Source organism: Lolium perenne, chromosome 1 (genome assembly GCF_019359855.2).
Source record: "Lolium perenne isolate Kyuss_39 chromosome 1, Kyuss_2.0, whole genome shotgun sequence".
Taxonomy (NCBI): Eukaryota; Viridiplantae; Streptophyta; class Magnoliopsida; order Poales; family Poaceae; genus Lolium; species Lolium perenne.
In genome coordinates this window covers 153,283,031-153,310,550 of record NC_067244.2, presented here as the reverse complement: position 1 = coordinate 153,310,550, position 27,520 = coordinate 153,283,031, and the positions used below count along the sequence as shown (strand labels likewise).

The following is a 27,520-nucleotide window of genomic DNA, read 5'->3' as shown; positions in this document are numbered from 1 at the left end:
GGCGGCTGTGACTCTTCGCGACTATCCCCCTGGAGCTTAGGTTTTCAGGACGAAGAAGTACGCGAAGGAGAGGAGGCCAGAGGGGGCTGTGCCCCCCCTCCCCACAGGGCGGCGCGGCCAGGCCTGGGCCCGCGCCGGCCTATGGGGGGGCCATGGCGGCCCTCCCCGGCTCCTCCTTTTGGCTAGCTTCGTCTTCTGGAAAAATAGGATTTTCAGTGTAATTTCCGTCAATTGTTGATCTTCCCAAATATTGCATTCTGACAGTGCTTTTTCCAGCAGAATCCTGACTCCGGTGCGCGATTCTCCAATAATCACGAAACATGCAAAATAGATGAAATAACATAAGTATCATCTCTAAATATGAAATATATCAATGAATAACAGTAAATTATGATATAAAATAGTGATGCAAAATGGACGTATCAGATCACTCCTAGGTTCTAGGTGAACCCTACTTAACTTATACAATATAGGTCTTAGAAGGTTTAACACCATTCAACTCGAGCAGCTAAATACTATAGAGTTCGTGCTGCTCGACTAATACTACTACTACTCTAGTTGCTTAAGCGTGGTCTTCTTATGGAACCTCCCCGGTTCCTTATACGATCAGGTAGTCAACCCCCTCTACTCCTCTAGAGAGGTCTGGTTCTTCATAGAAGATCCCATCTACTCCATCTGGTCCTTCAGTGGCCTCCTCCAGGTGATTCAGACAATCTAAGCAGGGGATTATAAGAGGTATGAGTACGAGCGTACTCAACAAGTTCATTATAGGAAAGAGGTGTTTAATGCACTAGCTAAGACATTCGACCAGAAAGTCTAATACCAATGCAAGTTTTCATAAGCATTTCTTCAAAAGGTTGCTTTTATTCCGAAGAGCTATGTTCATCAGCCTTCACCGGGTGTATAGAACTTCATGGAGTTCCTTTCCGGCCGCGTTCGCAGTTCCAAAACCCAAAACAGGGAGTGTCAGGTCATGATTCATTACACTTTACAGAGGTATGTTGCTTTACCCATAAGAGATCTTAACCTTGGTACCAACCAGACAGCTTTCCCGTCCACACTTTCGTGGTGTGAGGCCCGGTATAAGGTCTTAGTCAATCATTGCATTCCTTCGCGACCCCGCATACCCACCCTTTGTTGCAATTCCGACCATGGGTCCTCGTCGGTCAGCGTATCCATAGGATACCATCTGACCTCGACTACTATCAGGTTCCACGACCATGATACCTTCGTCGGTCGTTGCAACCCATCATAGACCGCATTACCGTGGGGAATTAGAATGGGATACCCACCCTCAAGTTGCTCTCGCAAGACACAACTGCTACGGTAAGCGCATCCGTTGATGTACGAGACGAAGAAATACAACTGACTATTCCGTTCCACTCCAGATCTTATGGTTAACACGAGTCTTACAACACAAGAATCACTGGACGATATTTGTTGTTAATCCTAGATGGATACAAACCCTTTGCAATGGAACCTCCACCATACTCATACCATGGTTCCATTGCCCACCACATAGTCATATTCATAGTTATGAAAGTAGCATTTTGCTTTTAATGCAAGAGTGATAAACATAGTACTTTGCCGGCGGTGGGGAGGTGGTGGGCGGCGTCGGAGTGGGCCCCGCGTCGCCACATTGGAGGGAACGCCCGCGCAGCAGCGTCGGCGGCGGCGATCGGAGAGCCGCCTCGTCTCGTGTCGAGGGGAGTGACTTGGCTTGGCGGGGCTGGGTCAGTGGGAGCTGCCCGTTGTTGGTACCATGCGATGCGACGCGTCGCGAGCCCACGGGAAGGGCCGTACAACAAGGCTACTACTACTAGGACTAGGATACGATCGAGTCGAGTGCGCGTTTGGATTTGGCGATGCGTCGCGAGGGAGGAGGAGGAGGGTTTGGGATCAAGCGAAGGCGAGGCGAATTGCAGCAATCGCCGGCCACCGGTGCATGGGGGGACGAACGAATCTATGGACTGCGTGGCGTGGGAGGCCGAGCTGGAATACCCGCAACTCAAGCAGTCAAGCGGGATGTTGTTGTATTCGTCCCATTCCTTCTTGTTTTTTGAGGGAATATGTATTTTATTTAGCAACAAAATAGTCAAAAATTATTTGATTAAGTAACCAAAATAAGTCAAATCATAGAGATTGGACACATGAACAATAATACTGTAAATATCTCTAATAAACCTAGAAGTTACATCGAAAATCCTCAAATTTGCCATCTTATGCACTTTCTTTTTCCTATATGATACGGGAAAAAGAACAAATGCCAAACCAACTCAAGTACTCAATTTGTAGTGAAAAAACTCAAGTTGTATTATCCATATAGGTTTCGAAGAGTCACTTCAGTCACCCAACCTAATAGATAGGTGATAGAAAATCGATAAACATATTGTGGCTAAAGAGATACCCCTTACCAGCGCGACGGAGGCAGGATTAAAGGTTAGAGGAGGGCAAACATGTTAATCTTCATTTAGGGGGACCAAGAAGACTAACTTTCACTAAAAATATGTAAAAAAACACTTACCTCTAATTTTTCTCCTCTTGGACCATGGGGGGGCATGGCCCTGCTAGTCCCCCTAGCTTCGCCACCGCCCCTTACTAGGCCACCAAACTGTGGATTTCTTATCGTACTATTTGAGATAAACTTGGTGAGCTCTAAAGTATAGTAACTTGAGAACCACTATCTGAATCAAACTTGGTACTACCATTGCCGCTGTCACGCCACAATTGAATGAAGTATAGGAATACATACCTTCAGACCTATGGCTGGCAATTTGCAGCGACAAAACACCACATGATCCCCAATGTTCGTCGTGTTAGCCAAGACAACAAGAATATCATGAGATTGATCGAGATGTGGGATCCTTAATCCACCGAGGCGTCGTGTGGTGGAAGAAGCTCGCTTAGCAGTAGCTAAGACCGTGAGAACTAAAGTACTTGGTATTCTCAATAAGGGTATTTGCATTTACTTGTTACCATATGTTGGCTTCCTAAAAGATGGGGGTTTATCGACTAGAGGAGTGATGCGGAGCAAAAAATCTGAAGCAATGGGAGTTAAAGAAGAATAGCTACTAGTGCAGTCACAATATTGCAAGAAATAAAAGCTATATGCAAGGACACCAAATGTATCCAGATGTTCAAGTTGTTAGCAGGAACTCTATGTCTTCATTGAAGAGGCTATTACGTGTGCCTTGAAATCATGTATCTTCGCTTTCTTCTCCCCGAGCTTATATTTCCCTTAACTTGTTCAATCACTCGTGGTCGATCTTGAGGTGATCCCAAACATCGACAAACTTCGTTGAGGCGGCTTGTACATATCAAATTCTCTCGAACTATGCCTAGCCAACTAGGGGGCGCCAAATCTTCAATAGTAAAACTGACAACCTATAAGCGCGCTAGACGATGCTCTAGCTTGATGTGCTCAATTAAGATCAACTTTTGTATGACATTTTAAGATGTGCTTGGGAGTAAGAGAAACTTTCCCTCATGGTGGTCAATGTATCTCATATCTAAAAATTTAAACTCTAACATGTATGGTCCATCACCATTAAATAGGCCGGGTCACATTAGAGAACCAATCCATGTGGTACCGACTTGATAATTGGTGTAATTGAGGTTTCAATTATGTGAAGTAACTAACACACCAAGCCAACGAACATTTTCCCATCGAGGTAGCTCCGATGATGTTGATTCCCTCTTGCCCTCTTGCCACCGTTCGTGCACACTCTTCACAAGGCAATACACATGCACCCCAAATCGCACCACCTCTTTAAGACCGAAGATCACCCTATTTAGTTATTGGTGATGAGCCTCTTTCTCCTTTCCCCCTTCGCCTTCTTTCTTCTTGCATCATCTCCCCCCCCCCCCATATTGGAAAGCGTGACTTTTCACTGTGTAAACTTAGGGAGCAAGTGAACACATGTTAGGTTTCCGTCATAAAATTGACCATAGTAGTTCTCACAAATAGAGCAGATGTATACCCCTCTAACTATAGGATACATGGTTAATTCGTTGAGTATTACTATACGATACATCCGGTCTCTCATGATCCTTGCCTACGCAGCTACTCCCAGTTTGTCCAACCTTTTCTTCCTTCGCTAACCCGAAGTTGGTCTGAGGTCGTGGGACACTCGACGATGCATGTGTCGGTGCCGCCAAGCCCACCTTCTGGGTGCTGCAAGGATTCCAATGGCACCGCCAATTTGGACTCTGTGCTTCGCCAACCCAATTTGCCCTGTTGCGCTCGGAGCTACTTTAGTTGGTCGTCGACCATAATTAAGGAGGTGCCACTCCCCAGCGTGAAGAGGTAGCAACAATCAAGTTTTTTTGGCGTGTGCCACTAGTTCTGTGTAGTGTGTGGACTTGTATGTGTTCATGTGAGTTCACTAGGCATCAATCGTATGTGGTTGATGTGCGGTTGCTAAGATGGCGTCAAAGGCTCTCAATGAAGCCATTGTTGACAATACCACATAAGAGTGGTTTGTGGTCAGGGAAGATGTATCTTTGGTTCTTTGTCCCTTCGTACCATGTCCTTCCCATCACCGCCGTTCAATGTATCGGCTGTCGTTGAATGTGAGGACATCGATGGGATGACCCGTCTCCGATGATGAGGATCATGCTCGAGCTACAAGAGCTGTGTCTTGACCCCTCTCCTCCTCTCTCGATGTTGCATATGCAGGTGAACTTGCTTAGGATCCCGGCAGTGTCTTCCACACCACCACCAGTAGATCCTAGCTAGCCACGTGCCTTCGTTGACCGTGGTGACAAGGTTAAAGAGGAATGTGGACGGTTGACTACCTCCGAGGCTCTCTTTGCAAGAGAGCTCTGTGACTTGAATCTAGCAAAGAGATTGCTTGCTTCTAGAAATGGTTGCGACAGGCAAAATTAAGAAGGTGAAAGCAAAAGTAAGAAAAGTGGCATCACAAGAAACATGCCCGCAACTATTTAATGGATGGTTCTGTTCTTTGAGGTTAAGGTTGTTGAGGTTTTTTTTCTCTTGAGTTCTTCCTTCATGTGTTGTGTGGGTTTGGTCTTGTAGTGTTAGTGTTCATCTGAGCTTAGCCTTTATTGTATGGTTTTTGCTCGATTTTGCGCTAATTAACCGGACACCTTTCTTTTTCAAAAACAGTTACGTACGACAGACATTAAACAGAACGACCTTGGACAAATCGGAGCATCTTACAAAGACCGTGCACCTTGGACAATTTTTAGAAGCAAAACAAACACACACAAGTAGTATATGCTAGACGGAACCTTCCCAAAACCGAAAAACGTAAACCGAAACGCCAGAATCAATCGTTCCAGCAACATATGGCCGGCCGCGCCGAGACTAAGATCAGCCAGAAATCGACCGCCGGTGGCCTCCTCCATCCAGTGATCGATCAGGAGCAGCTCTTGTCGTCGTCGTCGACGTCGCACTGCGGCAGGGTGGAGTAGTAGGGCCCGGCCCGGTAGGCGACCTCGCCGGGGCAGCTCCGGTAGGGGCGCGACGGCTTCTCGCCGCTCCTGCCGCCGTTGAAGTTGGTGAGCACGGCGCACCCCTCGTCCCCGGACGCGACGAGGCGGACGAGGCACTCGGACGGGTCGAGCTGGCAGCTGTTCACCTGGTACGGCACCTCCACGTTGAACACCCCCTTCTCGTCCGTCGCGTCCTTGCCGTAGAACACCGTCCGCCCCGTGTGCTTGTCCAGGCACGTCACCGCCACCGTGCTGCCTGCAAGTGATTCACAGTGTATCCGTCGATCATTTCGTGAGCTCGCCGCCGGCGAGGATCGGTATCAGTGAGGGGAGCGTTGAGGGAAACGTACCGGCGACGGGCTTGGCGTTGTAGGCGTAGGCGTTCCAGTTCTTGGTGCAGTCCTGGCACAGCACGGTGCCAGTTATCGTGAACTTGGACGCGCCGTAGTTCCCACCGGCGTCGGCGCGCGTCGCCACCGCGAGCGCCACCAGCAGCAGCATCGACGCCGTCCTCCACGCCATCGCCGACGATTCTGGTTGGCTAGGTAGAGCTCGGCTTGCTGGAATGGATGCGCCGGTCAAATGTTATCGAGCTGTGTTTGAAGCTCGCGGCGGCTTTATCGTGGAGCTCCAGGGTGCTCGACGTGAGCCCGACTCGTTTGGCCGACGACGACGTGCGCGCCATTTCCCGGTGTCGGTACGGCAGGATTGCCGGCCTCTCGTTGCAGCCACGACAGCGTCGGCCCAACCAGTCTGACGTGGAGGCCGCACGTGCTGATGACACGCAGACATGTGGGCCATGCGGTCCGGCCGCTGGTGGACCCACATGTCAGTGGCATCACAGTCTCACTTTCACTTTCCTCTCACCGTTCGCAAGGCTCTCAGCCGAGAACGATTCCAAGAGTCAAAGCACCGCCAAGCACCTGCTTCTCCACCAGCAATGGCTGTCGCGCGCGCCGGCGACCGACCGATTCTACTCGGAAATGCAGAAGCATCAGAAGCAGTGTTCGCAGCCTAAGCATTTGGCTCCGATGCTCGATCAACCCTCTCCACCGCCATGAGAGACCCGAAGCAGAAGGCAGCGAGAGCTCACAAGCCGCGCCGTTTCAGCATGCTCGACAAGCTCAGGAAGCGCTACAGGTGGAGCTGGCTGCTCTGGGCCGCCCTCTCCGCCTACCTCTTCCTCCCGGCGCTCCCCTCCCTCCGCCGCTCCAGCTCCGAGCCCCGCCCCGGCGTCCGGATCTACGCCTACGACCTCCCGCGGCGCTTCAACCGGGCCTGGGTGGACGCCGACGCGCGGTGCGCGCGCCACCTCTTCGCGGCCGAGGTGGCCGTGCACGAGGCGCTGCTGCAGCGGCAGCGGCGGTCGGGCCTGCGCGCCGAGGAGGCCGACCTGTTCCTCGTGCCCGTCTACGTGTCCTGCAACTTCTCCACGCCCACGGGGCTCCCGTCGCTGGCGCACGCGCGCGGGATGCTCGCCGACGCCGTCGACCTCGTCCGCGCCGACATGCCGTACTGGAACCGCTCCGCCGGCGCCGACCACGTCTTCGTCGCGTCGCACGACTTCGGCGCCTGCTTCCATCCCATGGTGAGAGCTACAGCTACTCTGTCCAAGCTCTAATTCTTACTAGTAGTTGTTTCTTCAAGTAGTTGTTCAAAGAGTAAGACAATTTGGTTGGTTCCTTGTTTTATTGACCGAACTAGTATGTGATTCAGTTCGTTGCATAAACACCAGTCTCGAACTAATTGGTGCGAGTATGTGATTAAGTCCGTTACATAAAAAACAGTCTAACTTGTTCCTTCAATGACAATGCAGCACAGATAAATTTGGGATATAGGAGTAGAACCTAGTTGGTGCTGCAATGATGTGACACCAATTCACTAGTTCAGATTATACTGAGGTGTTCATGTCCTTCCTATGTAACCATGGACTTACTGACAATACTCTCTTGTTTGCTTTGCACAATGGATTGATCAATCAGGAGGATGTGGCCATTGCGTCTGGCATCCCAGAGTTCTTGAAGAGGTCGATCCTGCTGCAGACATTTGGTGTGCAGGGCAGGCACCCGTGCCAGGAGGTGGATCATGTGGTGATCCCGCCACACGTGCCGCCTGAGGTGGCTCAGGAGCTGCCGGAGCCAGAAAAGGCTCACCGGAACATCTTTGCCTTCTTCCGAGGCAAGATGGAGGTCCATCCTAAGAACATCACTGGCCACTTCTACAGCAGGTAAGCATCCAATTGGCAAGAGCATTGAGTTACAAAATTTCATGGAGAAGAATATTGGCTGCTTTGCCAATCTTGCAATCCAACGGATCAAGTCCCAGAAGTTCGTAAATTGCATCAATGCATGCACAAAATAGGTTGCATGTTAATGGACTATTTCACTTGATCTTGCACAGTCCATCAGTCAAATATTCAGGACCCAGAAGTTCGTGGATTGCACCGATGCATGTAAAAAATAAGCTCTGCATATTAGTTGGTTAGAGCAAATCTTGTAGATGAACTTTATAACCAAAATGAAACGCATAGTGCAACGTTATTCAGTCAGCTTTGGACAGCCTATAGCGTACATAATCTCTACTATAGTAGCATATGCGATTAAGCATGTCTAAATATCAGTTTGGCTTCATTACTCATTGAAATTTACTGTTTACTTTGCACTTGCATCAGGAAGGTGAGGACTGAACTACTGCAGCTGTATGGCCGCAACCACAAGTTCTATCTGAAGCGGAAACAGTACAACGGATACCGGTCCGAGATGGCACGATCAGTGTTCTGCCTCTGCCCCCTTGGGTGGGCGCCATGGAGCCCCCGGCTTGTGGAGTCGGTCCTCCTGGGCTGCATTCCTGTTATCATCGCCGATAACATACGCCTTCCCTTTCCCGATGTCCTCCGGTGGCCAGACATCTCACTACAGGTGGCTGAGAGGGACGTTTCCAGCCTCGAGGCGGTGCTCGACCACGTTGCGGCGACCAACCTGACGACGATGCAGAGGAACTTGTGGGACCCCGTGAAACGGAGGGCGCTGGTTTTCAACCGCCCCATGGACAAGGGAGATGCCACCTGGCAGGTTTTGAAGGAGCTTGAGGCGAAGCTCGACCGGTCCCGACAGCAAGGGAGTAAGAGGTGATATAACCGAGGTTCAGACGTTGATACCATCGCAATGCATGCATTTTGAGCATTCTGCAGTGCCAAAGTTCAGTGGATAAGCCAGAAATCCTCTTGTCAGATGCTTCAGATGCAGCGCATCACCATGAGCATGCCATTTTTGAGTTTAGACTGCATCACCATGAGCAAGCCATTTTAGAGTTCAGAAGTCCTTTTGTCAGATGCTAATCAGCTAATATCTTAACTGGAAGCAGCATAAGCTTTATGCCGCAAAAGGGCAGCCTGGATGGCAAAGCAGCCTAGTTCTGCACAGGAGAAAATACACCATTTTGTTCTAAGGATCATGATGTGTATTCATGACAGTGACAATAGAGTAACTAGAAGAGAAGTGTATCAAATATCAATCAACAGTGGAATTAATTGAAGTAGTTTTCTCACTATGATTGAAGAACTAATGTAATCAGAATAGTCAAATCTGAGTATTGAAAACATTGCCGATGCCTAAAATGACAAGTGAAAGAGGATAGATGTAACAATCTGAAGGTCACCAAGTTATCTCCACACACATCCATTCGCCCGGCAAAATTGAAATGCATTTTTCTGCTCTCAAAAAGTTTTGGTATTTTTCTGAAACAATTGTACAATTAGTATCTTTGCGAAATTTGGTATAAAAATATAGATATACCAGTATGTGTCCTGCCCGGAAAAAAGGAGAAGAAATTACATTTAACTATCTTTTTCATAATATGCCTTGAGTTTTCTTGCACCTCTTTTACATTTTTAAGTCTTCGGATGAACATCTGACCATCTCACTTGGTATAAAATCCACGGACTAGATTTACAGTTACATGTTAAAATTACATATTTGCTAGTTCTCAGCTAGCGCTAAGCCAACTCATATACCGGTTGCATGGTGATTCGTGCATCTTTGAGTTGTAAGCTAGATTGCAACTGAGATTTTTAGTTTTAAGTGGAGTTGCAACTAAGAAAAAGGTGCTCCACACCGTAAGATTTTGTTTGAGTTTATGCTAGTCATGAGTTGCAATATGGGTTGCAACTTAGATTTAATGACATCATCTAACTAAAAACTAAGTTACTCTTAGCCACACCCTTAAAATTAATATTAAACTTATTTAAGAAAAAATGAAGGCCATTGTCCTAGCTTTATATCATAGAGCCACAAACCGCAGCAAGCCTTACGAAGTTCGAAACAAACATAAAAGACACGCGAACAACATGAAGGTAGCAAGGTTTTCCATTGACCAAATGAAAATCCCAAATACGAGGTGTCAAATGTCTTAAGTTGTGCGTGAAAACGACCATCGGCTGCCAGCGCCACGTCAAGGAACTCCGTGTCCTTTGGTTTGGCTAAGAGCATTCACGGTGTTGCCAAAAGCTAAATATGCCACATAATAAAAAAATGATTTTGGTGTTAAATGGCTAAGTGTCTCGCCGTGTGTAGATTTTTAAAAAATCTATGTTACCTCTCCTTAGCTTTTCATGGCCCACAACAAAGAGAGACATTAGATAGACAAAAAAAATTAGATGTCTCATAATTTTTGGCTATGGCAATGCCCTCCACAATTGAGGGAACCAATGCTAAAAGCCAAATTCAATATTTGGAACCCCTATTTGGCATACATTATAGCTGCCCTAAGATTCTCCATCCAGTTCTGCATGATCATAGCATTTTGAAAATGACAGACAACTGGTTTGCCAATGATGTTGTCTTCCATAGCTAATTTGTTCCTAATAGTCAAGAGAGCCCAACATTTGCGCCAGCCAGAACAATTACATAAACCACTCCAAAAGCAGTGAATCAAGGGAACATTACAACAATCTTTGAGGGCGGAGGCAATGGAAGCAAGAGAGAGTTCAGGGGGTCATAATTATTACACCAATAATTAAGAACAGAGGTAGAGGAGGGAGTAGTACAACGATAGGCATAGGCCCAAAGCCTAATATCCTTAATACAATGGCGGAAGACTAGGGTAAGATCCTCTACAATTCCATTAAAAGCGAGAGCATTCCACCTTTTCCAAATGGCCCAAGCGATGGCAGTGTTGATCGTAACTTCCTCGTAGGCATGGCCATGCGAGAGCCACATATCAGCGAAGCTGGCTGGGCCACGGGTGTCGAGGTCCCGGTGGAAGAAGTTTCAAACTTCTTTGGCTCAAGGACATAAGAGCAATAGGTGATCGATGTCTTTATCTTTGGGGCATGAGACGCAGTGAAGCAACAAAACTAAGTGCATCGTTGGGTCCAACAAGCCAAAGTCATCAGGTAGCATTTCCCGAACTTCTGGCTACATGAATTTCGAAGGGGCATGAAAAGAAGACGTAACTTTTTTTTTTGCAAAACAAAGAAGATGAGACATTCTTGTAGTGTATTAATCACAGCGCGCCTTGAGATAACCTAATGTAAACAGATCGGGTCGGGAAGCACCCCCATGCTTCCGTATATAGTTACAGCAATCCTTCTGGTACTAGTTAATTTTGGTCAGGGAATAGACTTTACTTTGAGCAAACTTCATGATCATTGAGCTAGTCGAACATTGACACGACGAAGGCATGTGTTCAGGTTAGAAATCAAACAAGAACTGAAGAAAACAAGTCACTTTCCCATCCCATTACAAATTTGCAGTCGTTGGGCCAGTGTTACTACTGTGTTGAAGTACGAATTACATATCTCTTTGGAGGAGCAGGGTCTCTTAGAATCTCCTTCCGCAATGTGGAGGAGTCAACAGCAGGGAGTAATCAAATGCAGAAAACAACGGGACCTGCATATTGAAATCGACAAGTCCAGAACGACCACGTTGCCAGGACAAACCAGTTTCACCATCGCAAATTGCAATTGGACAATGACAACCGTGACGAATGTGAACATGAACGAAACGTGTCGCCCAAACATTTCACAGGAAGTCAAAATCATGAGAAAAAGTAAAAACATATGCGGTTAGGGGTAGTCATCATTAACCAAACGAAGAAACTACAGGGAGCTTCTTGCACATGTAAAGATGAAAACGTCACCGCACACGAATACTATCAGGTTGGTTGAAAAGTCTGAAGCTTTGTTCTACTTAAACCTGTCGATAGCCCATCTCCGAGCAGTCAAAATCAGCTCCTATGGAAGGGGCCATCATCTCCCGTTCCCCTAACAAAAGGTAGCCCCATATCCCCTGCGCTAGCTGAATTAATTCGACATTATAGTAGTAGTTCTACAAGTAATGCAATTTTCCAGGGTTGCCGTGGTCACCGGAGGTAACAAAGGCATCGGGCTAGAGGTGTGCCGGCAGCTGGCCAACCACGGCGTCTCCGTCGTGCTGACGGCCAGGGACGAGGACAGGGGCATAGCGGCCGTCGAGAAGCTCAAGGCGCTGGGGCTCTCCGACGTCGTCTTCCACCAGCTGGAGGTGACGGATGCTTCCAGCATCGATCGTCTGGCTGCTTTCCTGGAGAGCCGTTTCAGGAAGCTCGACATCCTGGCAAGTTTCATACTTCCTGTGTCCGTCCCTTTGGTTGATTGATAAACAAAACATGAACAGCAACTGATTCATATGTACGCGGTATGCCACAGGTGAACAATGCAGCCACTGGTGGAAATGAGCAACTAGATGATGCAATGATATCAGGCGTGGAGAAGGTGAGCTGAGCTGGTCAGTTAACAAATTAATCCGTGCACAAACAGACTGCAACAAATTTAATCCATGCAAGAATTGTATTACTACGTTCAGTTCAACGGCATGGATGTACATCAGAGGCTGGAATGGATGAAGAAGAATACCCGGGAGACACACGAGGCTGCGAAACAGGGTGTGCAGACCAACTACTACGGCACGAAGCACGTTACCGAAGCTCTCCTCCCCCTGCTCCTCTCCTCTTCCGACGGAAGGATCGTCAACGTCTCCTCCAGCTTTGGGCTGCTGAGGGTAGGTAAACGTCACTGCAAATCACGCCCGCCAAAGAACTCCCATGCATATATGTATATACATGACGAATCTCTCTGCGTGTGGGTGGTTGCAGCATTTTGGCGCCGATGAGGTGGAGCTGAGGTGGCAGCTTGACGACGTTGACAGCCTGACCGAGAAGAGGCTGGACGAGCTGCTTGACGCCTTCTTGGGAGGCTTCGACCACAGCAGCGCGGCAGAGATGCGTGGCGGGGGGCGAACGGCGGGATTCTCGGCGTACAAGGTAGCCAAGGCCGCGGTGAACGCCTACACGAGGATGCTCGCGAAGAGGCATCCGGCGCTGCGTGTCAACTGCGTGCACCCGGGCTACGTCAGGACCGACTTTTCCATGAACTCAGGGCTCCTCTCGCCGGAGGAGGGCGCGCACGGCGTGGTGGGGGTGGCACTGCTACCAAACGGCGGACCCACCGGCGCCTACTTTGCTGAGGGCCAGCTGCAGGCGTCGTTCGTGTGATGATTTATACTGGCCGGTTCAGCACTGACGATCCAGCGGCTAGGGGTTTTGTTCCAACCAAATTGTCTTGCTTGCAATATTAGTTAATTACATGACTACATGACTAGTGGTGTGGCCTGTGGACAGTGGTCACAGTGCTGTTTTGAAATTTCAAGACAAATTTCTTTCCATTGTTCCAATTCAATCAGTTTGGCGTCCGTGTCCCGCTGCTAGGAACAAAATTGGGTTGGGTAATATGCTTCAATAGTGAACTAAATTCTTGACCAAACTTTGATAAAAGCCCTGACTAAATTTGGATGGAGAACAGAGGTAAGCAGATGATATATGGAGCAAAATATATCATATATGAACTTAGCCCATATATAATTTGTCACGTGTTTTCATGCCATGAGCTGCAGTTAGTTTCATCCCACAAGCTTGAGACAGATCAAAAGAATCAGAAAAACGACTAACCCCGTGTCACACTTCATAAGTTCACATATCACAGAATTAATCAATTACCAAGATATAAGCACCTCTAAATTTTGTCAATTGTCCTCATCGTCCTCATTATCTTGCAGCAAAGCTCCTCGCGCCCTTGCCCTAAATAAAGAATAGCAAATGTTATAGCCAGGTGCATTAAACTTCCACATCGAAGTAGTGTTTGGAGGAACTTTGTACAACCTCCGAGGCTTGGGGGCTACTCGCTTCGTGGCTTTAGCTGGAGGGACTTTACTAGGTGAAGGCACTGTAGATATGAATTTCATTAGTTAAGAAAGTGCCATGTTATCTTCACTTCCAGTTATGCATGAAGAAGAAGCATGGTCACCTGATATTTGCTGCTCCACATGAGCTGTAACTTGATCGGAGCCCAAAGTCACAGCAGACACACTTGGAACCTCATCAGCTACCAGCTTTGGCTTTGTTGCCTTTCTTCTGTCTAGGAAAGAAACTGCTTCAAGCTGTTTTTGCATGATTTCATTTTTTTCCTATGGCACGAAAATATTACAAACATCATATCAATTGACGTTTCCAGTATCCAACTAAACAAAAAATAACTAAGGAATAGCTTCATCGTTACCCAATAAAAGTGCTCATCATTCAAAAGAACCAGCACATGCAAATGACATGTCATGATGAACCTCAACGATATAGGGAATAACTGTCACTGGGCCAACACACAGGGTGACGTTGGAGCTGTAGTGAAGTCTTTTGAGAAAAAGCATGGATTGCTCAAGTAAGCATTCGTATGCAGTGAAAACACACAGATCATGTTTTAGTGTGCACAAACTGTTAGACATTCCATGTAGACTTTGGAGTAACAAAAGTTGTACAATGTCAATGTGCTAAAACTAGATTGTTCAACTGTTTGATATGTTAACAAGAAAACATGTGGATTAGTGGGCTACCCTGATGATCCCATTTATACTATTGTAATCATCAAGCAGCAACAACAGCAACACTAGTTCAAAAGTGCTGGTTAGGAGATAAGATGACCTACTCTTTCAGATGACAGGCTCACCATCAGCTGCGACATTCGTTCCTGTTCTGCAAAAGAAATATAAAAAAAAATGCATTCCTGAGCAAGGTTTTGAGTAATGACTAAACCCTTTCAGCGACAAACATAAGTATTGAATCAAAACTCAAGAGTAAATGAAGACATCAGATGACAGCAACCTCTGGATGCACGCTCCAGCGTAGTCCTATAAGCGGCGTAAAGCGCAAGCGAGATCTCGGCTACGACATCACTCACCGCAGCGCCAGTAACTCTCTGGAGAGAAATGGCGATGCGAGGCAGGCCCTTTGCCTTGGTAGCCACGAGCTTTGCACAATCAGGGCCTGAACAGAGCGAAGATGACACTCTCAATCATGTATGTAATTTTTGTAAAGATTGGGGAAAACTGAAGTGGTGGATAGGTGGGTGGCGTGCCAGGTGACTTGCGGAGTTGGTCGGCGGCGAAGAGCAGCTTCACTTCCCCGGAGGACAGGGAGGACTTGAGGTAATCCAGGAAGTCGGACCATGAGCCTCCGATTCCAACATCATCTCTCTTCAATTGATTCGCACGCACGGCAGGGCACGCAAGAAAGGGAATGCGTAGATGGAGAAGCTATGCGTCAGGACCAATCGGAGGCGACTGGGTTCAGATAGGAGTTCAAGGGGAACTTACGAGATCGTCGAGGTCGGAGATGGAGAGGGAGCGGTCCCAGGCGAGGGAGTGGCAGTCGGTGGCGGCGATGCGAAGGGCGGCGGCGGAGCGCGCGTGGGCGCGGAAGAGGATGGGGCGTGGGGACGGGTGGCCCTCCGGCTTGGCCTCGCCTACGACGGCGCCGAACGCGTCCTCCAGGTCTACCGCCGCCGCCATCTTGCAAATAGGCCGGACGGCGACGAGGAGCGGAGGAGGCGCGGGCGCCGGGGCAAATTGTTTTTCTTCTCCTCTTCTGGGTTTGACTCGACTACAGGGGGTGTTTGTTGTGGCTTTTTTTGGCTTTTGGCTTTGGCAAAAGCCACCAAAAGCACCTAAATAGGTGCTTTTTTTGGCTTTTGGATTTTGGAAGCCAAAAACAAAGATCCTATTCTTTTGGCTTCCAAAATCCAAAAGCCAAAAAAAGCACCTATTTAAGTGCTTTTGGTGGTTTTTGCCAAAGCCAAAAGCCAAAAAAAGCCACACCAAACACCCCCTAACAAGGCTTACGTAACTCGCTCCTGAAAGCGTTATTCCCAATAGTATTTTCTGTGTTACGTATCTTGAATTTGAAAGCGGAAATCTGTAAGATTGGAATGCTGTCTTCAAGGCTTCTTACTTGGAATGACATCTGAATGGATAATACTTCGATGTTTTTCATTCTGGCGTTTCCTTGAGAAATAGAGAAAAGGCATATATGGCCAAAAAAAAATTACATGCTCAGTTGTGATACAAAAAGAAACTATCGTGAGAGGAAACTGTTTTTCCCAGTGATGTTTCCGTCACTTTTCTGATCTCAAATTAAGTCTTTAGATCAACACTGGAAGGTTGGGTGTGTAGTTTAATCGATGACATCTCGCTAGTGGAAGCAACATGGCAGTAAACAAAGTCTCATTCTAATGTGTCAACCATGATTCATGAACGACACGACATAACTTAAGAGCTTATGGTGTTTGTCTCTCGGATAATCAGGTCTAAGATCAAATGGGTGGTCATTCGGGCCGGCCTGCTATCACGGATTGGCTAAAAGTGTGCCAAATCTAGATTGGTGAGTAGTTCTTCGATTTCACTTTATTGTGTTGTTGGTCTTCTTATAGCCTGACAGTACAATAATATGACATCGATTTGGTAACTTGTATTGTAACGGTTGTGTTACTAACCACAATGCGTTCACCTAGCGGGGGCGCGACTCGTGCAGCCATTTAAAGGCATGTTTTCGAGTAAACTGCCAGATCATGCCTTCCCGAAGAAGACAAATAGTTACAATAGTTTACATTGTATTTATTTGAATTAAAAAAAACAATAGTTTACATTGTGCATATGGAAACGGCATGATGACTACTCGCAATGGGAGAAACAACAAACCCTATTCATCTTAATGCCCTCTCTACCGTGTTGTCTATGATATTTTGTAAGTTGGCCTATGTGTTGCTAAAGACGCTGTTTTTTTTGGAAGGGGAGGAGAGGTGGTGAGGAATTCCTCCCACCAAGCTTTTACACGATCATGTGAAATTGAGGAGAATTCGTGTTTAGGCACAAATTCACCGATTTGTGAATCTTCAAAGGAAATCCTTGCACATGTGTTGGATCGTATCATTGTCCTTCAAACATGGATGAAATATATATTTGGCTAGAATGTCACCCACTTATCGTAAATTTTTACTATAGTCGAGGCCTTCCCATGAGCACAAGCCAAGCAAACAACTTAGTCTTTTTATAAGCCTGAAACTCGGAGAGGATGCATGCGCCCCCAAGAATTGTGCAGCGTGAGCCGAACATTGCAACTAGCAGAGTTGGCGCTTGATTCCATCAAGTTCCATCTGATTGATTCCATAGGGGTTAGGGAAGATCTAAGTTTTGTAATAGGGTTCTAGATGTCCACAAACCTCCTAGCTGCACTCAGGTGGATAGACGGGATACCGTCGTGATCCATCTTCCTTACGCCCGTTGAGTGTAGCTTCTACACTTTCAGTGTTCTTAACTTGGGGGGACTGGGGATGGACGACTCATGCAAACCACTCTAAGTGCATGTAAGTTGAGTTTAGCTCGTTCATGTTCATTTTCTATTGTTTCTTTACGGATGATTAGGAAAATGTAGAGATTCAAATGATAGATTTTGATGCTTTCAAGGGCTTTAGGGCTCCTTTAATTTATGGGATTTTCACATGATTTGTGTAGGATCCTATTGAATTTTTCCTACGGAGTCGTTTGATTCATGAAATCATATCCAATAAAACTAATCCTATAGGAATATTTTAGCGTAATTTTTAAGGAAAATAGCATTATATTAGACATTATTGAAAGTTCATTCACTAAAATAAAAGATGATTTTTCTTTCCATAGGATTCAAATAAACAAGGCATCACAATGCTATATGTTTCATATTCCTTTACTTTTCCTATCCTATGAATTAAAGAGCCCTTAGTGTAAATATTAATTTTATCACACATTTTTCTTCTATGTTTCAGTTTTCTTCAGTTTGATGTAATTTAATCTACTAACGTTTCTAAAATAGACCGCCTGCAAGTTATCTTCAGTTTTGTAGGGCTCCTTTAATTTATGGGATTTTCACATGATTTGTGTAGGATCCTATTGAATTTTTCCTACGGAGTTGTTTGATTCATGAAATCATATCCAATAAAACTAATCCTATAGGAATATTTTAGCGTAATTTTTAAGGAAAAAAATAGCATTATATTAGATATTATTGAAAGTTCATGCACTAAAATAAAAGATGATTTTTCTTTCCATAGGATTCAAATAAACAAGGCATCACAATGCTATATGTTTCATATTCCTTTACTTTTCCTATCTATGAATTAAAGAGCCCTTAGTGTAAATATTAATTTTATCACACATTTTTCTTCTATGTTTCAGTTTTCTTCAGTTTGATGTAATTTAATCTACTAACGTTTCTAAAATAGACCGCCTGCAAGTTATCTTCAGTTTTGTAATTTATTTAACTAATATTTTACTTGAATCGGTTCGTGAAGAAAGAGCCTACCCACAAGTTTACTAGGGGCCTAATTTCTTATAAATCTCGATCTACTAAAAGAAAACCGTTAAAAGCCCTAAAGAGCGGCTCTGTTTGATGCTCTTTCTGACTGGTGATGGATCTTGAGAAGATGAGATCTTACTGACATTGTTAATGTTCAACCTATGCTGCAACAGATGTTTCAAAGACAGTAAACAAAACTTTGTACCAACACCTGTACAAAATAATTTATCGCACAGCACTGAAACAATTGTAACACCATATGATCAAATCCCCGTGCTAGCATAATCTGCAAAATTGTTGCTCCCTGTTGTTGATATGAAAATCGTCTTGATATATCAACTGCAGGGGCCAGCCAGCCCTGGTCCATGGACTCTGGTTATAAGTTAATAGAAAAGGGGTTTCATCAAATTCAGATCCTCAACTTGGGGAAACAATAAGTCAGCTGAAAATTCCAGGAGCTGACCTGCTATGGGCAGGAAAATGCAAAATTACCAAATATCCCACAAAAAAGGTGTTGAGAACAACAAACCACCAGATTAGCGGACTTGAAACTGCCTCCGAACTATTCCCCTTAATCTGATAATCCTGTGACGCCAATAGCTTTACATCCATGCATGGTTAGCTAAGGATAATGGATCATCCTCAGGTTTAGCCATCGATGTTCATACCACCATATCTGTTCATACTTCTTATACTTTGTTGTAAGATTAAGTTCAGTGGAATAATGTTCTTAAGATGGTTCAGTTCCGATGCAGTTAGGAACGTACAGACAGCATCTAGGTCCACACAGTATTCAAGCAATGATAATCAAAGCTGGGAAGATCTTGACAGTAGAATTGTGCATAGCAAAGCTAAGATTAAGTGTTGTTGCCGAAGTCACTGAATGTGTGGAGCTCTAACAACACTCTGTGACCAAAATTAAATATTCCAGAACTTCATTCAGGTTTCGCAGTTCAGTGCTCTTTCTTTTTTTGACTCTGCCAACAGTCCAGTGCTCATCTTAGAGCATGCACTATAACAGTACCAAGCGATTTAAGTCAAAATTAAATGATTTTCCATTGAGTAAAGAAGGTGATATGGGCATTAGAAAGTGCAATCTAGCAGGCCAACTTGACAGTAGTACTAGGAAGGATTTGGATTGAGAGTACATTCTACTGATGTTATCCCAATACTTCACGTATGCTTTGGGGAACAACTAGCATGCCGAAACATCATGACAAAGTCAGCTTGCAACATATTACATATGCATAACATAGAAATTGACGAGTGTGTCCGGTTTCCATGTAAACTCTCTGCACTCTCATCTCTCAGTTACAGTTGTACTACACGTTCAAGAATGAGATCTATGGAACATAAAGTATAATCTTTATTATTCTTTATACAGGAACTGGTGGTCATGGTGGTTCATCCGCGTCACCCAAATTTCTTTTCCACCCTAAAAAAACTAAAAAATTCTCTAGCAACAAATGAGAAACTAAACCAACTGCAAACAGAACAAAGCTCAGCTGCAACAAAGTCAAACTAACCTACCAATTCTCTAACAAAAACCTATTTATGGTCCTCTTGGATGCAAACCATTTCCAAAGGACTTTTGGAGGATTCAATCTTTAGGATTTTTCCTAAGTGGGTCATTTGATTTGTAGCATTGCAAACCATAAGAATCTTTCCTCATGATTCATTTGTAATTTATTTCAGATGAAAATTTCATCCACTCCAATCTCTTGGAAAAATCATAAAGTTTTTCCTGTGCTCAGTCAAAAAAAACCCTCAGTCCTGGTATTCAATATGGACACTTGGCCCTCTTTGGTTTGTAAGTGGAGGTAAATCATATAAATAGATGTTTTCCTTTGGTGGGACTATTTATCCGTTTGGTTAATGGAGCAAAGGAAAAACAAAGGAAAGTTTCCTAAGTTTCAAAGGGGGGAAAATAGGGATTTACCAATCTACAGGCCTCATTGGTTTAAAGGAATCATAGGATATTTGCTTGTTTTGTTTGTAGGATGGAAACCATAGGGATATTTCCTATGGTCACTTTGTATGCAGTTCCAAAGAAAAATCTCTATGAGTCCAACTACATGGAACTTTCTTTGTTTCTAATTTCTATGATAACTATGCCATTTACCTATTGCCTCCTAGCCTAATGCTATATGGAAGTTAATGTGTCATTAGTATGCTCAACTATCTTATGGTGCAATCAAACAGGTTCTATTACAGATCACTATGATTTCGATTCCCAGAGTATTCAATATGGCATGCCATCCTAATCTTACCTTTTTACGGGTATAGTGTTTTTAGAATCCTACAAACCTAAGAGGCCCTCTTATTAGAATTCCTATGCACGAAGTACAAGAAAGAGGACTAGCGGTATAATACATCCTAATTATATCAATATCACTTGATGTGGTTTGACATTGATTTGAATGCATTTATCAGGATTCATGTGTTTTTCGAACTAAACACGCAAGTTCACAAAATTCTTGTGCTTTTCGATCTGCTGTTTTACACATTCATTCCTATCATATTCTTGTGTTTCACAATCCTGCAAATCAAGAGGTCTAGGACAGAATATGCATGGAAATTGAGATCTGAGGCTGGTGTTGATGGCTTAATATGATTGGCTACACATTCTTAGCAAAACAAGGGCATTTTTCTAGTGTCCCATTAGTATGCTCAACTATCATACACTGAACAGCTAAAAAAATACACTAAAGCATATGGATGTTGGGCAGTAACCCTCCCGTGGACTGATCTGCCGCAAGTTCCTAAGCAATAATTTAGGGTTCAGTTCCAGTATACAAACGAGCAACTTAGTTTCCTGGAAGGGCCCTAATAGCAGCAAAATGTGCATTCGCGTAATGCGAATACGAATCTCACATGAGAACGGATTCAAATCAAGACAAAATCTAATAAACCGAACAGTACACACCAAACATTCAGAAATAACTTGTGCAGAACACATGCCCAATACACATTAACTAAGCAAAATTGTATAGTGGGTTCTCATTGCAAAATGACCCAGTAACCGCACCAGAAAAATCTACAGGTACCCAGTGACAAAGAGTACAGCAATTGCTACCCAAAAGAATACGTATAATCATGTTGAATGGATCATGACCTGATCAGTTTCCGTTATTCCCCTAGCCAAAATTCCCTTTTCCGGGGCTCGAAAACACTACTCCTCCAATTACAACAGCTTCAATCGAATCATAGCTGCAGAGCGTGCCCAACTCATTCGGACAATTGAATCTATCTATGCCTCAATCAATCACGCACTTCAGATCTACTACTGTAAATCGTAAAGCACAACGGAAAAAACCTTACGAGCTTGCATCGGCCGCAACAGTTGGGGTCTCCTCGGCAGCAGCAGCAGCTGCTGCAGCAGCCGCGTCCGCCTCGATCTGCTTCTTATTGCGCTCGATGGCCTCGCCGACCTCCTTGGGCATGTACTTCTCGTCGTGCTTGGCGAGCACCTCGGTGCCCTGCAGGAAGCACGCGCCCTCCCGCGCCTTATCGGAGACCTTCCTGCCCGCGCCGTCGCGGCGGAGGTCGTCGGTGAGGGGCTTGAGGAAGCCCTCGACGACGACGGAGTGGCCCTCGCGGAAGAGGTCGGGGAGCGCGCCCTCGTAGCGGACGAGGACGTCGGTGACGAGGTCGGTGACGACGAACTCGATCTCGGAGGCGGAGGAGGAGGGGTGCGCGACGGAGCCCTCGAGCACGAGCCCGCCGAGGCGGCAGCGGGCCTTGGCGGGGTCGGTGGCGAAGCGCGCGAGCGCGTCCGTGGGCGTGAGGTAGAAGACGAGCTGGTCCTGGAACGTGGCGAGCACCGTGACCACGAACCCCGCCGCGCAGCCGAAGGTGAGCGCGTACGTCCAGAGGCGCCGGCTCTGCAGCTGCCGCGCCCGCGCGCCGATGTCCGCCGCGCGGGGCTGCCGCGGGGCGCCCGGCCCCGCCCGCCGCGTCGCGGAGAGGAAGCGGGCGGGCTGGAGATTGTGGGCGAACGGGGTGGCGGTGGCGGCGTCGGTGAAGCGGGCGGCGGGGGTCGGGGTGGGGGTGTGGAGGAGGGTGGAGAGGAGGCGGCGGGAGGGGAGGAGGCGCGAGAAGGCCATGGCTTCGAGCTTGGGCGTGGTGGGATCTGGAAGGTGCGTGGCGGAGGGAATGGGGGAAAGGCGTGTGCGCGCGGTGCGCTCGCCTTTGCCTCCGGATTGCTGGTCGGGCGCTGAACGCTGATCTTCTTGCTGCGCACGACACCAAGTCCGACGAGGTCAAAGCGGGCCCTTGGATTTGTTAATTTCTGGCCCAGAAAATCGAGATGGAAAATGGACACTTTCAAAAGCACCTGTTCTTTCTAAAAAAAAAGTTTCAAAAGTACCTAAATATAGTTACAGCTATTTTTTTTGAGGAAATGGAGCTCATCAACCAAGTTTATGGGGATACAAGTGATTTCTGCCACGTACAAGTATACACGTACGAGACTAACCTCAGGTCTCTCTATCTATGCGGCTCTCATTTCCCCCCTCCCCTCTCTCTTCTAGCTACACTACCTGAGTAGCTTGCACCATACCTGAGTAGCTTGCACCAGAGACCGGGCCAATCCGATGGCCTCTTCGCCGGCGTAGCCGGTCGGAGATGGCCTAGAGGAGGCGCCGGAGTTAGGTTAGTGTATATTATTAGTAGATCTAGGTGGTTTTAGCTTTATGCCGGTGTGTGGCACTATGCCAGGAGTTGGCTGCTAGATCTCTTGGCCAAGATCTGTAGCTAGCTTGCTGCCCTCTTTCTCCGACGAGATGCTCCGGCGGGCGGAGTCAGTTGCGGTGAAGTTTTGGGCGACGGGCTACTCCTCAAATAAAGGGCCTTTATCTTGTGCCAAGCGCAAGTTTCTCTGGGTGGTGCATCTCCTTTCCCTGGCCGGCCGTGGGGGCGAGGGGGGATGGGGTGATGCGACTGTGCAGGGAGTTGCGGCTTGGCATCGGCGGGGAACATCTGCTGCGCCGGAGAGCCTCCATGCTCTTGTCTCAGGAGTTCTTCAGCAGAGGACTGAAGCCGGCGGCTACCACCGCCCTGCCTCTGCATCTCATGGTCGAAAGGCGATCCTCCTCGTCCTCTACTTCCCAGAGACCAAGAAGTCCGAGGGGGAGATCTATCGCTCCCGCCACGACGCCAGACCAAGTGGTTCGTCCCCGGCACCGGTGTCCGTTCTGTGGCGGAGCAATTCGACGACGACTTCCATCAGATGAGGTGCAGAGCTTGGAGGACCTGATTGCTTTTTCTATATTTTCCCTGGGGTCTTTTCTGTAAAAGCTCAGTCCTTATCCAGAACCCCTGATCTATAGGGGCTTTTCTGTAATATGTAATCACCGCTTCGTTAATACAAGCAGCTTCTAGGGTCTTCGGACCCTATCCCTGTTCAAAAAAAAAAAGTGATTTCTGCCGTTCCGAGCAGCTAGATGTAGCACCCCGCCGGTAAAGATACATCAGCTTTTACAAGAGAATGAGCATCATTTGACTCCCTAAACCCATGACTAAAAGTAGCCACCCGAAACAAAGAACCACTCAATTTCCTTCAACACCATGACATATCTGCAGGGCGACTACAAGTTATTTATTACTTCCACACAATCAGAAGCAACCTTTATTTCAGTAAGCTAAAGATCAAGAGCAAGCGATAGACCTTCATTGCAAGCTAGCGCCTCCTTACTAGCTGGATCATTTTGCCCCTCCCCCTCGTACACCACAACAAATGCTCCAATATTCTTCTGTGTTTCGTCTCGGCAGACTGCTGCAACGGCTCCCTTATCCCCACGCCTCGAGATACCTCCATCAACATTGATTTTGACCTGCCTCAGGAGGAAACCACTTCTTCTTCTCCCTTGGTCTGCTACTACTTACCTTGGTAGATGATGATGCAGCCATCCAAGCCACCTCCAGATATTTGTTTACGAAACACAAGGTTGACATAGGGTTCTGAAACTCATTACTCATGAATAGCTTTTCGACGTGCCCACCATATTTCCCATAACATGACCAGAGCCCTTGCAAAATCAGCTTGGTTCAAAGTGTTAAGAAGCCAAAAGATCCAAAGTCACACATCTTCCGTTTGGTTATAAATCAAGTGCTCCGTTAGATATTGCTAACTGCATTTCTGTTTCCTGATGCTCTCTAGCTAACCTGATGCACTTCACTCATTGAGCTCACAAATACTAGTAAAAAGAATCTTGGACCCTGATGTGCATTAGGGTAAGCCCAAAGAGCTCCACCCCTGAATGCCTCCACGAATCCTTAGCAACATGACACAACGCACGGACCTTGTTGTCAGCCATGTTTCACCGCATTCGTACATCTCTAGTTGGTAGCGACATGCGAGCTAGCCTCCATACAAAAAATTTAACCTTTAATGGGATTTTAACATTCCACATCTTTGTCCAGGATTTCTTTTCCGCTTCAATATAGTTCATAGTTCCAGTTATTAGATCTTTGGATGAAGTGTGAAGCTACACACGTTTTGGTTCTAATTTTTTTGGCCCAAAATATTGTTCATTTGTAGGAATAAGGATAAATACTCCCTCCGATCCAAATAATCGATTCCACTCTGTTTGGATACGGATGTATCTAGTCAATAATTGCATCTAGGTACATCTGTATCTAGACAAGTGAAGTCAATTATTTGAATCGGAGGGAGTATTAGAATGCGGCATACAATTGATATACAGAGACACATAGCACACATGAAGAAGAAAACATTTTCCATTACTCAACACTCCGTGCAGTAGACGCACGTAAAAGCTAAAAAGAAGTGTTGTAGGCATGTGTATATGCAAATGAAATGTTCAAAGACATTCCGTTGTCAAATCTAATGAGATTATTATCAATGTTATGAATGATCATTTCAACAAGGCGACGAGTTGAACTGTTCCAGTTCGGTAAACCAGGAACATCAGCAACATGTGCCTTTGCAAGGAGCATCTTTACAGCTGCAGACGGGCTGCCCTGAAACCTCCCATCCGTTGAACCCACGTTCCAGCACCATGATGTTCTTTATCCCTGAATCTTCCTTGGACTCTGACAGATAGTCTGAAAACATCCGAGCACAGGATGGGCCTCGCACCTGGAGTGTGATGGCAGAACATTTTATAAGAACAACAGAGTACAAGGAAAATAAATGGGCAAAAAACAGAGGATTGTGAAGAAAAGATGTAGCAGGATTTGATCCATTTCATATCCTGCCCATGTAACCGCATCCGGTGTTAAAATGCTGTTGCAGAACTACATGGTTGGGGATAATGACTAACTGAATTTAAGAAATCGACTTCATTACATGGTCAAACAATCGATTCCACAAACACAAATTGGTATAGTACATCGGTACTAACTCTAAGTAAAACAAGGGGGTAGTCATACAAAAAAGTCTATGGAATTAAGTAGGCTAACAAAGTTAAGCCACCATGGTATTAGAAGAAAATATCTGATATTCAGGGTACTCAGCACAGAGTCTGGCAAAGAATCTCGGGACTCTGTGTAGCCTCAGGCTTTGGCCTTTGCCGCTGTTTTTTTTTTTTTTGAGGGATTGCCGCTGTTTATCTGAAAGCAGTTATAGTGTGCTTATCGTTATCCCATATATGATGGATGATGACTGTGGGCTCAAGTTTCATTTTGTGCCTCTGTTTTACAGTTCGAAAGTTCTGTGTTTGATGTGAATCTGAATCTAACGTTTCCAGTTCTCTTCGAACTTACAGGTAAGTTAAGGCATTATTCAGAGATTTCCACTGAACAAAATAATACACTGGAAAGAAAACTCAGAGACTCTTGTAGTAAGCACAAAATTTTCCATGTCATTCACATGAACATTATAAATAAGAACTGATCACATGCTCGAATCATACTTAGACGACTTTATATGAAACTGCATGAAAGCAGAAATCAACCGCCTACAAGTTAAGTCGCTACTCAGATTTCCTCTGGACAAAAGAAGTCAGAACTCTTTAGTAAGAACAAGATGTTCTATAAATCCACATTGGCATTAGAAAGCACAACAAGATCCGTGGGAAAAATAAGAAGCCTTCCAGATAACATTCTTCTCTCTCTCTCTCAAAATCTCTTGGTTTGGCACATATATATACTTGAAATCCTACCCAGTTGAAACAAACTTTGGCAATGTATCTGGATCATAATCCTAACAACAGTGGATACTGACCATCTAAAAAGGGCGTCGTTCCAACAGATAGACCTAGCCTTATTCTTGGTTCCAGTACTAAAATATCAACACCTGAATTTTGGATTTAAACAGCTAGCACTAAAAAGGAACAAAGCAGTGCATATGCAGATTTGATTGTAACAAAATAGGGTTTGAAGTTAACCAGTGGAGCTGTCTTAAATATATAAGTTAACAATGTAGTTTTCCCCACAGGCCAGACGACAGAGACGATTGCATAATCTCAGATGAACCACAGGCCACAAGACATAGTAGACGATTGCATAATATCAGACGAACCACACGCCAGCAGGTCTGCACTTAAATTCAGTAATAAGAAACCAATCGCGCGCTGTGGGTAGGCAGGTGATTGCGGCGTGATGTGTTTGGGGATCGGATTTCCACGTAATCGCAAGAGACGAGAAGAGGGCGCAGTGGGGGTTTCGATCTTTCACCTGGCTGAGCGCGCAGTGGAAGACGAGGGTGTCCTTGCCGCTGGTGGCCTGCACGAGCTCCGGCAGGCGCGCCGCGAAGCTGCCGCTGGCGAAGTGGTGCGACCCCGCGATGTGAGCCTGGTAGCTCCTCTCCTCATCCCTTCCGATTTCCCCAAAAGCACGAAGGATTCAGAAAAGAAATTAGCTCCCAAATCTGCACGGCGGCGTCGGAGGGTAAAGGCGGGCGGTCGTACCTGACGTCGATGACGGCCATCCGGTGGTTCCCCCGCGCCATGGACACCAGCTTCGCCGCCGACACGTACGTCACGCTCCGAGCCATCGGTGAATTCTCCCCAGAAATCGGTCTTCCCCTTGGTGATTGCGCGCCGCTCCAAGACCTATTGTCTGCAGATTTCACAGTTCTGTTGTTCAAAGAAAATTAGATACAAATAATATTGGGCCTTGAGGGTGAAGTTAAATTTACGTAATTGCTAAGGAGCATTTAAAAATTGATTTACGTTGCACAGCATGTAGCAAGCTGGGTCGGAGGACCAAAATTTAATTTGAGAGAATTGGCAGGGGCCGCGCGGACGCGTACCCCCTCTAGCACAAATAACGACGTCCACTCTCCCACTGTGGGGAGATGGTAAGCCAACGCGCCCAGCCAAAGTGCAATGCGGGCCATTGACCTAGGCCACGGGCCTTCTTGATCGCCCGTCGACCCCGTCCAGGTAAGTACCTTTCACGTTGGGCA

The 27,520-nt window shown here is 46.1% G+C and overlaps 6 protein-coding genes and 1 non-coding gene across 7 annotated transcripts; 2 read left to right on the top strand and 5 right to left on the bottom strand.

Annotated features, from left to right (window-relative positions):
- Positions 1-5,140: 5,140 nt before the first annotated feature.
- Positions 5,141-6,116, bottom strand: LOC127308225 (pistil-specific extensin-like protein). Its single transcript, XM_051339001.2, has 2 exons — positions 5,808-6,116; positions 5,141-5,713 (listed from the first exon to the last, which is right to left on the bottom strand). Exons 1-2 carry the CDS (start codon positions 5,977-5,979, stop codon positions 5,382-5,384), a joined length of 504 nt encoding a protein of 167 aa, XP_051194961.1. The 5' UTR covers positions 5,980-6,116; the 3' UTR covers positions 5,141-5,381.
- A 230-nt stretch (positions 6,117-6,346) lies between these two features.
- LOC127308219 (probable glucuronosyltransferase Os03g0107900) lies at positions 6,347-9,006 on the top strand. The gene is made up of 3 exons (XM_051338991.2): positions 6,347-7,045; positions 7,440-7,684; positions 8,129-9,006. Exons 1-3 carry the CDS (start codon positions 6,515-6,517, stop codon positions 8,586-8,588), a joined length of 1,236 nt encoding a protein of 411 aa, XP_051194951.1. The 5' UTR covers positions 6,347-6,514; the 3' UTR covers positions 8,589-9,006.
- A 2,356-nt stretch (positions 9,007-11,362) lies between these two features.
- On the top strand, positions 11,363-13,171 carry LOC127308210 ((+)-neomenthol dehydrogenase). The gene is made up of 5 exons (XM_051338964.2): positions 11,363-11,729; positions 11,807-12,050; positions 12,143-12,208; positions 12,300-12,494; positions 12,589-13,171. The coding sequence occupies exons 1-5, from the start codon at positions 11,692-11,694 to the stop codon at positions 12,985-12,987; spliced, it is 942 nt and encodes a 313-aa protein (XP_051194924.1). The 5' UTR covers positions 11,363-11,691; the 3' UTR covers positions 12,988-13,171.
- Positions 13,172-13,310: 139 nt separating this feature from the next.
- On the bottom strand, positions 13,311-15,428 carry LOC127308215 (uncharacterized). Its single transcript, XM_051338977.2, has 7 exons — positions 15,135-15,428; positions 14,897-15,014; positions 14,644-14,805; positions 14,468-14,514; positions 13,796-13,955; positions 13,651-13,714; positions 13,311-13,569 (listed from the first exon to the last, which is right to left on the bottom strand). The coding sequence occupies exons 1-7, from the start codon at positions 15,327-15,329 to the stop codon at positions 13,515-13,517; spliced, it is 801 nt and encodes a 266-aa protein (XP_051194937.1). The 5' UTR covers positions 15,330-15,428; the 3' UTR covers positions 13,311-13,514.
- A 5,788-nt stretch (positions 15,429-21,216) lies between these two features.
- On the bottom strand, positions 21,217-22,360 carry LOC127308178 (cytochrome c-type biogenesis protein CcmE homolog, mitochondrial-like). The gene has a single exon (XM_051338947.2). The coding sequence runs from the start codon at positions 22,251-22,253 to the stop codon at positions 21,465-21,467; it is 789 nt and encodes a 262-aa protein (XP_051194907.1). The 5' UTR covers positions 22,254-22,360; the 3' UTR covers positions 21,217-21,464.
- Positions 22,361-24,870: 2,510 nt separating this feature from the next.
- LOC127308186 (arsenate reductase 2.2) lies at positions 24,871-27,487 on the bottom strand. The gene is made up of 4 exons (XM_051338950.2): positions 27,285-27,487; positions 27,021-27,188; positions 26,788-26,926; positions 24,871-25,249 (listed from the first exon to the last, which is right to left on the bottom strand). The coding sequence occupies exons 1-4, from the start codon at positions 27,449-27,451 to the stop codon at positions 25,079-25,081; spliced, it is 645 nt and encodes a 214-aa protein (XP_051194910.1). The 5' UTR covers positions 27,452-27,487; the 3' UTR covers positions 24,871-25,078.
- On the bottom strand, positions 27,343-27,505 carry LOC127327979 (U1 spliceosomal RNA). The gene has a single exon (XR_007868895.1). It is a non-coding gene; the product is annotated as a U1 spliceosomal RNA (small nuclear RNA).
- Between the last annotated feature and the right edge of the window lie 15 nt (positions 27,506-27,520).